At 35.7% G+C, this 11,799-nt stretch overlaps 1 protein-coding gene and 1 long non-coding RNA gene across 2 annotated transcripts in view; one reads left to right on the top strand and one right to left on the bottom strand.

Annotated features, from left to right (window-relative positions):
• Window positions 1–10,455, top strand: part of LOC101882579 (sterile alpha motif domain-containing protein 9) — a 39,237-nt gene extending 28,782 nt beyond the window's left edge. Inside the window, exons 4-6 of the mRNA XM_087243506.1 lie at window positions 2,863–2,952; window positions 4,831–4,870; window positions 5,107–10,455. Of these exons, the coding sequence (XP_087099632.1) occupies window positions 2,948–2,952; window positions 4,831–4,870; window positions 5,107–9,546 (4,485 nt within the window). The 5' untranslated portion in view covers window positions 2,863–2,947 and the 3' untranslated portion in view covers window positions 9,547–10,455. The remainder of the gene's footprint in view (window positions 1–2,862; window positions 2,953–4,830; window positions 4,871–5,106) is intronic.
• The window catches only part of LOC147845465 (uncharacterized), a 129,262-nt gene that overhangs the window by 43,206 nt on the left and 74,257 nt on the right, over window positions 1–11,799 (bottom strand). The window lies entirely within an intron of this gene.

The raw sequence follows: 11,799 nt of genomic DNA, 5'->3' as shown, positions 1-11,799 counted from the left end.
CGTATAGATTTTTGTTTACCTTATGATTAAATTTGTTGAACATCCGTTGGTTCCCGCCTCTAAATGAGTGAGTTTTAGCTACTTGTACATTAAGGTAGCATTACAGGTATTTCCTGCATAAACAAAACACCTGCAAAGAAACTTGACATAGAGGAACATAGAAACCCCAATGCCATCTAGTGTTTCAGATGTGATATTGCAGTTTATAATCATGCTCGCCATTCCAGGCTCATGTGGAAACACAACGGTAACTGTATCTTACTGTTCTCGGAACAATTTGGCATGATAGTGGAAAAGCAGCAATACAGAAGATCCTGTTTGTTTTTTCTTGGCATGTTGCTGTTTGTTATAAGATGATTAGCTTGGGTCGACGATAATTCATTGCTGCGCATAGTTTTATTTTATTATTACAGTGAAATTTTTCAAGTGACAATTCTCTGTAAACCAATTGGCTTTCAGCAGCAAGTCTATCTCCACATTTAGTACTGTACTGTTGTGGTAGTTACCCTTACAGTATAAAAGGGACTCTAAAAGTGGTACGGTACAGTTTGGTATATTGGTACTTCTGACAGTGGAAACAGAAATGACTACCGGAATGTAATGTACTGAATTTTACCGCACTGTAGAAACAAGGTTGAAATTTAACTCTTCAGGACCAAACTTAAAACTTGGAAATGCCTAATTTGACTTGGAGTCTGTACATTGCCAGTTCCACATTTTACGTCAGTTACATTGTTTGTTGTTCCTATTTCATTTACTCATCAATCGATTTATCTACATTCTTATTTATTATGTTGTCTTTTTTCTTCATTAAAGGCCAGTGTACCATGTCAATAAGGAATTTACATTTTCATTGTTATTTTACTGCTAAATGTGTTTCTGTTAGGATAAAGTTATCCAATAAAATAGTTTTTTTCAAAGTCTTGTCTACGTGGTTATTTCAAAGCAACTGGAAAGTATTCTATTATTTAAAGTATTATGTTATTTATTCCCACACTATTTACATATATACATATATATATATGTATATATATACATATATATATATATATATATATATATATATATATATATATATATTTCTTATACATACATTTTTTGTTAGAGTGAGTGAGTGAGATATCTAATATAAACCTGCAGAGTAAACTAGTTTGCTCCTGAGTTGTGTTGTTGATGAACTATAGGCTATAGTTCTACGTCTATGGAAGAAAGAGTTAATAAAGATAGAGAATGTGTAAGGAGTGAGGTTTAAGTGATCACCAGCTATCTTCCGTTACATAAGGGCAAAAATAGATAACTAAAACCTCATTTACTCATTTTACTCATACTTTATCATTTATAATGTCCAAGGCATTGATATTAATATTAAATACTACTTTTGTGCCTTTATTAGCTTTTTCCTCGCCTGTTTACTGGGTTAAAAATCTTACATTATTCCATCTCCACCTGCTGGTGAAAGCTAGAGCAGCTGGAGATCTTCAATCTGCAATCTATTGCTTTTCCTGCAGTTCCCAGAAGTAATGTTGAATTTTAACAGTTGAATTTGAGCCACTGAATTTATGGAAGCGAATATTTGAACTGAAATAAAGTGAACTGAAAATTACCTTTTGAATATTATACATTGTATTTTTAAAGGGTGTTGAATATTTTGTAAGTGAAATCTGGAAATTGAATATGAATTGTTGAATTTTTAAGTATGAAAACGTGTTTGAAATATTTTTCATTAAAATATTCACAGCTTAAATAAACAGCTATGTTAAATTTCAGGACGTAAAAAAACAAACCCTGGAATTCAAGTCATTAAAATGCAAGAACTTGTTAATACGTTGTATTATTTTTGTTCAGTTTGTGCTATTCAACAAGCTTTTAAATTCAAGACTTTTGGCATTGATTTTGTTCCATAAATGACCTTCCATAATCAATGGAGTAAAATAAAATAGACACATGTGTTTTTGAACCATGTGACATTGTAATAAATTATGCTTGTATCTAATAAATTTTACAATTGTTTATTTATTTAAATTTAGTTTAGTTTAAATTCCGAGTATGGGTAAAAACCTTACTTGACAAGACTCACTTCACTTAATTTGAAACTCAGATGTTGCTGACTGTTAAAGAATGGGTATGTTGACATTAATTATACGTTGGGAGAACGCGAAAAAAATCAGCATCTGAGCTTAAATCATTATTAATTATGGGCACTTTGTTTTAGTGATTAAGATTATATTTGTCAGCCGTGACTTGAACCAGCAACCTTCTTGCTGTGAGGCAACAGTGCTATCTCCTAAATCACCATGTCGTTTAGAAAGTTTGTTTCACTATGATGTTTCCCCGCTGGTGGAATGAAATGTCTTCAGCATTTTTTTTTAGAAACTGCTGAAAGCTGCTTTTTTTCATCAGCACTGCCACTTTCTCTATTTTCTAATCAGCCTACTTTACGCATAGGCAAAAATAAACAAACTAAAAACGTACTCCTTGTGCTATGTACTATGTATCTGTAATCATAGCACTTTGATATTTTTGTGGTTTTGTTGGTTGATTTCTTCTTGTGTCTATGTATTTTCAATTAATTGATTATGATGCATCTTTTTTTACATTACACTTTTTATTTTCTGTTTTCTGTACTTATTTATGTTAAAATACTCTGTGTATTGACAGAGTAATTGGCATTTGTCATATTCTTTTGATTTATTTATGTGTATTGTCATTGCATGGATAAAAGCCTCTAATAAATGATTAAATATATTATAATATCATATATAAAAAGAAAATATATACTCAGTCAATATAATATATAGTTACACAAGTTTTATTTATTCCCCCCTTTTTTTGTTTAATGTGTTTGAATTTGTTTCTTTCCAGTGTGACAGCTGCGATGCCTGGTTTTTACCAGAAAGGACCACAAGTCCTAGTTGCTACATAAACTACTCATGAAATCTGCCCCTTGATGTGGTAAGTCTAATTAGCATTTATTCAGTTCTTTGTCAATATTCATAATTAGGCATGATCTAGGGCAGACCAGGGTGGTTAAAACACTTTTTAACACATATCTACAGTAGTGGGAAATGCAAATTTCTACAATTATTTTTTTTTGCACATTTGTCACACTTTAATGATTCAGATCATCAAACAAATTAAATATGTCAAAGATAACACACGTGAACACATCATTTTTATGAAGGCAAAACAAAATACAAAACTACATAGCCCTATGTGAAAATGTGTTAAAACATATGTTGTTTGTTAAACAACATCCTGTTAAAACAACATCCAAAGAACTGCAAGCCTCACTTGCCTCAGTTAAGGTGAGTGTTCATGACTTCACCATAAGACAGAGACTGGGCAAATGAAGTTCCAAGATGAAAACCACTGCTGAGCAAAAAGAACAAAGGCTTGTCTTCATTTTGTCTAAAAATATTTTGATGATCCTGAAGACTTTGGGTAAAATACTCTGTGGACTGACAAACAAAATGTAACTTTTTGAAATGTGTAATGCTGTGTTCACACCAGACGTGGAACGCGCGGATAAATCGCGATATTCGCGCATAAATAGCTGCGTGTACATTTGAGGTTACTTGCTTCATTCGCGTGTCAAACCCCGCTTCATTCGCGCGTCAAATCCCGCTTCATTCGCATGTCAAATTCACTTCAGAACAGACGCGGATTCGCATGATGGGCAGGGCTTCTGTCTGCCCAGTGACTCTAGCTTCATAGCTGAAGGGCAAACATGGATTTGGTGTGAACGCAGCATAAGTCTCATTATATGTGGTGTAAAAAATAACATGAGACCTCCTCATCCACCACCAGTGTGCAGCATCCTGGATGATGCAACGGCAGCCATATTGCACGAGACCGCACACCACACCCCAACTGATTGGTGGAGAGGAGACAGAGTGATGAAGTCAATTATGATATGGGGATGTTAGGAAGCCATGATGGACAGAGGCCAGTGGGCAAATTTGTCTAGGATGCCGGGGTTAAACCCCTACTCTTTTTCCAAGGACATCCTGGGATTTTTCATGAACACAGAAAGTCAGGACCTCGGTTTAACATCTCATCCGAAAGATGACACTCACTATACTGGGGCGTTAGGACCCACACAGATCGCAAGATCGCAGATTGAGTGCCCCCTGCTGGCCTCACTAACACCACTTCCGGCAGCAACCTAGCTTTCCCATGTGGTCTTGCATCCAGGTACCGAACGGGCGCAGCCCTACTTAGCTTCAGTGGGCGACCATGTGAGAGTTGCAGAGAACTACCTGCCGGCTAAATACAAAAACAAAATAAAGACTGAATTGGCCTAGTCAAAGTCCTGACCTGAATCCAATTGAGATGCTGTGGTATGACGCTAAAATCTTGGTTCATGCTCGAAAACCCTCCATTGTGTCTAAATTACAATAATTCTGCATAGATGAGAGGGCCAAAAATCCTCCCTTTTAGGGGGCAAACACTTTTTTCACACAGGGCTGTGTAGTTTTGTATTTTGTTTTCCCTTAATAATAAAAACCTTCATTTAAAAACCGTATGAAGAGTTTACTTGCATTATCTTTAACTAATATTTAAAATAGTTTTATAATCTGAAACATTAAGGTATGTGAAACATCCAAAATTATAATAAATCAGTAAGGGGCAAACACTTTTTCACACCACTTTATTTGCATAGGGAATTCGGTTAACATACCATTAAATATGTGTTGTATCACATATATTTCTACTTCATTTTTAGTTGTTCAACTTGGCCTTATTACAACCATCTCTTGTCTCCCATATACTGTGTGTTATATTATTACATATTGTTTACATAACGTATTTAAATGTTTTTACCCAAAGGGCACTTGATTCCAGAATGGACACGACAAGGCAATTAGAAGTGAGTAGCATTAAGATTTTTTATGTTCATCATGTTTAGTCATTACATAGCATAACGAGTGCATTATTATTTCTGTCCACTAAACTATTAATGACCATTAGTCTTTTCCTAAAATGATCAGTTTAAAATATTCAATGTAGCATTGTGGAAACTTAATATCAGTATGTTTAATGAATTAGCATATGTACACAAACAAAAAGCTATTTAAAATATGCTTGTTTTACTAATCCTTTCAGAATAATGAGGAGATTGCTGGTTCATCTGAACTTCCGGTGGATATCAGAGATTGGGCTCCAGATCATGTGAGACAGTGGATGATTGAGATAAAAGTGGACAAGGAAGAAGCAAATATTGTTTACAATCAGAAAATTAATGGAGCTTGTCTTCTGCTTTTGAAGGAGCCTAATCTCAGGGAACTAGGCCTGTCAATGAATGCAATAATACTGATTGTTCACAATAAAGGTCTTCTGAAACTAAAGACTCAACAGCAGAATAATGTGGTCACTCATACTAGTAGCTTGAAGCCTTACCCTTTTAATAGATTTAATGAAGCTCACAGGTACAGAGAAAACACTACTCTAGATGTAACTGAAACTGGTACTAAAGACCTTATTCAACCCTGTCATGAATTCAAAGGCTTCACCAACACAACAGAAAAGCACAGAAGGCAAAAATACACTTTTGAACTCATTCGATTTGCAGCAGCTTGTATGAACAGCCGCACAAATGGCACCATTCACTTTGGAGTTTCAGACGATCCACACGGACAAATTCTTGGAGTTGACATCCCAAAAACAGATGAGTTTGATAATCAACGGAAACATGCAATTGAAAAACATTTTAAATTGGAAAAGAATGTTCAGGTAGCAAAGATGTGCATTAAACCTCCTCGATTTGTTGAAGTTCTCAGAGCTGACATGATGTCCTCTGGAAAAAGTGTTATTGAAGTGGATATAGAGCCATCCTATAATGTCTGTCAAGACCTTTATTTCAACACATATGAAGTCGAAAAAAGCCAAGAGGAACAAGAACTCAAAAATAAAAACAAGATGCCTGAGCCCAAAGCAACAGGCAAGAAAAAAAATGAAAGCAAGTCTTTCTTTATAAGAGATGGCAGCAGCAGTAAGAATATCATAACATCTGATTCCTCAAAGGAGTATGAGAAATATCTTGCTAACATGGAACATTTATCCCAGCTAAGGAAGGAAGCTGAAGAAAAGCATCTTTCCGTTGTCAAAACCAGTGTCCAAGGCTCTAAACTCTGTGAGATGATAACAGGAGGGACACAATCTTTGGACAGGTCACACTTTGAATCGTACATTGTGGTGGCCAACAAGTCTCATCCAGTTCAGCTGGAAAACTTCAGTTTCCTTCTTTACATGGACCTACTGGCTGTTTTGGATTTTGATCCAGAATCTGCTGAACATGGCTTGAATACATTATTTGAAAAGAAAAAAATAAATCATCATTTACCAACTGAGTATAAACTCACAGGAGTAGTTGAGGACATAGCAGACAAGCTAAAACTTACCAAGAATACAAGTTGGGTTTTTTGTAATGGAGGAATTAAAAATGAAAGCCCCTCTGATGCTGATAACTGGTTGACTGAAAAAGGATCCTCTGTGCGTGATGTTGTTTCTTTCCTGTGCCGAAAAGATGTGCTGCATCATAAAAAGTTTCTTGTCATATTCTTGCTATTAAATCAGGAAAGTGATGCCAATGGCCCTTTGCTTGAGACCTTCAATATGTTTTTACAGGAGCTTAAAGGAAGAAACCAAATCTTATGCATCAGTGACAATGCAACATCATACACCTACTGGAAGGATCTCATTCAGGGCCGCTATAGAGTTGACATCTCTAGGAGATGCATTTATGAACTTAGTTTTGCTGAGGTCAATGGCACGATCCTTAGTTTGTGGTCAGAGAACCGCAAATCAAAACGGTTTCTGCCTGGTTTTAGTGTTAGTAAGGTTTTGCTGGAACATGAGGACTCATTTGATATGCTGAGTATTCTTTGTTTGAACCAGTGTGAAGGAGGAAATGAGGACAAACAACATCATGAAGAAATCTTTTATAAGGGAGGGAAAGTGTCTTGGTGGAACTTCTACTTCTCAGAACAGCCCGGCTCAATGCCGTTCATCAAACGAGACAAGTTTGACTACATTATCAACACTATTATTCCAGATATATGCAATTTAGAAAGATCTTGTGCATTTTTCAACATCTTCCATCTTCCAGGCTGTGGTGCCACTACACTGGCCATGCATGTTCTCTGGACACTCAAGAATAAATTTCGTTGTGCTGTGTTGCAGGACTCAACAAATGATTACACTGCGGCAGCAGAACAGGTAGTGCAGCTACTAACATATAAGAAAGATGAGGAACCCAAACGACTTCCAGTTTTGCTCATGATCGATGACTTCCAAGATATATCTGATGTCAAAAAATTCCAACTTCAAATTGAGGAGGAATGTCAGAGGCAAAAAATTTATTCAAAGTCTCCTCAAGTGGTTATTGTCAACTGCATGAGAGTTGAATCCTTCGAACAAACTGATGATACAGTTTTCATTGAAAACAATTTATCTGAAAAGGAACAGAAACTGTTTGAAGAAAAGCTAAAGGAGATTGAGAAGACCAACAGAAACACTAAAACGTTTTATGGATTCATGATTCTAAAGTCCAACTATTCTTCCACGTATATACAGGGTGTTGTAAAAAGCACCCTCATTGGATTCAATCTCCAACACAAGCATGCTCAGCTTTTTGCAGTTCTTGTCCTCTTGCATGTCTACTGCAAGAATGCAGTGCTGTCAGTCTCTACATGTGAAGAGTTCCTTGGTTTGGAAACGAAAGCAGACTCTACATCCTGCAATGTGGAAAATGGGTTCAAGAAGTTTTCCACTCTTTTGAAAAAATGCCCGGTTGATTATAAAATTTCCTTTGAGGGCGTGCGGGTGATTCACTCAAGTATAGCTCAACACTGCTTGAAGGAGCTTTCAGCTTCTCATGGAGTGACGAAGGCAGAAATCACTAACATTCTGCTTACAACAGAGTTATTTTACGAGTACACTCTGGGAAAACAAAAATTAATGCAGGATGTTCACAGCATGTTGGTGAGGAGGCAGAATTCAGTTGAGGCTGAAGACTCCCTTTTTTCTCCACTTATCCAAGATATAATGAAAGAGACACCAGGGATGGAAGAAACTGTTCTTCTCAATGCAGTAAAGTGCTATAGAAAAGATGTAGCAATACCCCAGCTTCTCGCCAGGTACTATTACATTAAGAAACAAGACTTTAGTATGGCCAAGGATTGGGCAAAGAAAGCCAAAGACCTTTCAGGGGAGAACTCATACATGTGTGATACAGTATCACAGGTATATGTGAATGAGCTGAAATGTGCTTTTCGCGAAGATAAAGATGATCCCATCAGCCCAAACAGTCTTGATAGATATCTTACATTGGCTAAGACGGCAACAGAAGCTTGCAAAGAAACACAACAAACAGCAAACAAAGAAGCCATTACTCGACTGCAAAGACAAAAGGATTATACTACCTACAACACTGCTGGCCATTTCTGTGAACTTCAAGTTGCAGCTACAGTCATAGAAATCCTGCAAAAGACACCACCGTATAAATCACAGTCAGAGCTAGCGGGATCAAACACAAAACAGTCGACTGATGCAGAGAGTGAGCCATATTACCAAGTACTGGGGAGGCATGTCGACTTTCTAACTCAACATAAAGCAATGATGAAGCAAGATTTTGTTTTTCTTGAGACCTTTTTTGTCAACTTGGTTCCCTTTTTTGCCGGGAAAGACAAACAAAAAGAGGCAATCAAGCACAAGGTTTGCAAATATTTTCAACAGTATACTGAAGTCTTCTGTAAAATCAATTGGAGTGAGCTACGTAACAAAGAGTTTATGAACCGACCAAATAAAATAGCTCAGATTCATGAATGTCTGGAGAAGAACAGGGGTGATACATATACTGGCCTTCTGGAATACTTGTATGAGGAAAATTCTTCATCAACTCTTGAAGAGATCATCCAGCAGTATCGTTTCTTTCTGGATCCCAAAACAGAGGACAGAGAAGTAATGGATACTATCAACTTTATTTATGCCAATGTAATTCTAGCCAACATCAAACCTAAATCTCAGTACATCATGCCCTACCAAGACCTTCGTAAATTGCTCCTGAATTTAATCACTTGGCCAAGATCATTCAGTGAGATTCTGCCATTGTACTACATCTCAATTGTGTTATTATGGCAAGAAGCCCACCGTGACTTGCCAACATTTGTCTCACAAATGAAGGCATCATATTCAAAGGAGCTGAAACCTCTATCTAATGGAAAGAGAGCAGCGGTCCACTTTTACTTAGGAAAGGATAGAGGTTATGGTGGACTACTTTCCTATAGGGATATTAACCGCTGTTTAGGACCAGGGGAGGACATCTTAACTCAGTGGGACAATGAAAAAATATGGAAGACAGTAAGAAACAGTAAGAAGCTTCAAAGAATTTCAGGTGAAATTCGCAACAATTTGATCTGGGTTGCCGATGTGAAGGTTTATGTTGATCCAATGTTTGTAACTCAGTTACGCAAAGGATCTGGAGCCCGTGTGACATTCTTCATTGGATTCTCAATGAATGGACCAGTGGCACTTGACATATTGTAATTCATAAGAATCAACAGAATGATCTACAGATCTACAAATATATCTACAAAGACTAAACTTTCTTAATTTCCATTAATACAATTAAAACTCAAAGGGACTCATGGACTGAAAGGTCTCTAATTGTTTTGACATGTTATTTTAGTTTGCCTCGTTTTTATATCTTGTACATACCAATATAAAGCAATGTTTAATCACTGACATTGCAAGCTTGCAAGCTTTGTTTTAGCAGAAATGTCAGATTTGATGTGAACCTTATGCTTCCCATATGAGCAGGATGAGCCTTTGGAACCCTATTGGCTTGAGACTAATGGTCTCATTCACTTCCATAAGTTTTAATTGTAAAAACACCTTGTTATGCAGCTTGATGTTGCAAACTGATATTTTGTAATTGCATAACTTTTAGTTTTTTGTATTGTCATGAACACACTTGTTTGTCGGAAGTTCTAAACCGATCACCGAAACAAGCGCACTTCTGCATTGCAGAATAAGGTCAATATTAGCATTTGCATGAGATGTGACTAAGACACTGGTCACTGCCAGTAAAACATTGAATTCAAGAGAGACTTTTGTGCTGTACTTCACTTAAACTGGGTTTTCTACTGTTTGTTTGGGTTTTTACAAGTGTTTTACATGTATTTTGAGTTGTTTGGCAGTGTTTTTGGTCTTTGGATATGTAATGAATAGAAGAGGTACTGGTATTTTGCTGTTTATCCATTTGTTCGGGAATAATGTTTAAGCAACATTTTGCCCTTGTTTTTTCTATTTACTTCTGTACATTGTTTTTCTGTAATATGTGTAACAAAAAAAGTCATAAATCCCTGTTAACAAGCAGAATATATCTATGCCCTTGTGGTTGAAAGACATAATGTATTTAAGTTAAAGGTTACCGAATAAATATATTTCTTATCAGTTTTTTTTCTGACTGACACTCATTCTTCTGCATCTAGACATGCCAGGTATGTGTCTGATATACAATTGCATTTCATAATCATATATATATATATAATAAAAAAAAAAATAAAAAAAAATATATATATTCATTCATTCATTTTCTTGTCGGCTTAGTCGCTTTATTAATCCGGGGTCGCCACAGCGGAACGAACCGCCAACTTATCCAGCAAGTTTTTACGCAGCGGATGCCCTTCCAGCCGCAACCCATCTCTGGGATATATAAATATATATAGTTGAAGTCAGAATTATTAGCTCTCCTTTGAATTTTATTTTTATTTTTTTTATATTTCCTAAATGACGTTTAACAGAGCAAGGACATTTTCACAGTATGTCTGATAATATTTTTTTCGTCTGGAGAAAGTCTTATTTGTTTTATTTCAGCTAGAATAAAAGCAGTTGAAAACTTTTTTTAAAAATAATTTTAATGTCAAAATTATTAGCCAATTTTAGCTTTTTTTTTTCAATAGTCTATGGAACAAACCATCGTTGTACAATAACTTGCCTTATTACCCTAACCTGCCTAGTTAACCTAATTAACCAAGTTAAGCCTTTAAATGTCACCTTAAGCTAAAAGATCAAATAAATCTATTATTAGAAATGAGTTATTAAAACTATTATGTTTAGAAATGTGTTGAAAAAATCTCTATTAAACAGAAAATGGTGGTGGGGTGGGGATGGGGGGGTTGGGGGAGAGAATAAACAGGGGGGCAAATAATTCAAGGTGGCTAATAATTCTGACTTCACTTTCAACTTTATATATATACACACACACACAAGTCAGAATTATTAGCCCCCCGCCCTGTGTGTGTGTGTGTGTGTGTGTGTGTGTGTGTGTGTGTGTGTGTGTGTGTGTGTGTGTGTGTGTGTGTGTGTGTGTGTGTGTGTGTGTGTGTGTGTGTGTGTGTCTGTGTGTATGTATGTATGTATGTATGTAAGTATATATATATGTATGTATGTATGTATGTATGTATGCATATATATGTATGTATGTATGTATGCATGTATGTATGTATGTATGTGTGTGTATATATATATATATATATATATATATATATATATATATATATATATATATATATATATATATATATATATATATTTACATAAAATCATTTCTTACTCCCAGAGTTGAGTAAGTAAAGTAAAGTAATTCAGATCAACTACAAATCTTAGTAATACAAAATCTTTCATCAAAACAAAAACATTTATGTGCAGTATATAAAACATTTCAGGACTGGAGAGAGGTCATTCTACTTTTTTTTTTTCTCTATTACAAAACATAAGGTTATCAATGACAAAAAG

The sequence above is a fragment of the Danio rerio genome, chromosome 3 (assembly GCF_052040795.2).
Source record: "Danio rerio strain M-AB ecotype USA chromosome 3, GRCz13ab, whole genome shotgun sequence".
In the NCBI taxonomy this organism is placed as follows: Eukaryota; Metazoa; Chordata; class Actinopteri; order Cypriniformes; family Danionidae; genus Danio; species Danio rerio.
The sequence above is the reverse complement of the archived record's forward strand: the minus strand, read 5'-3'. Positions and strand labels throughout refer to the sequence as shown.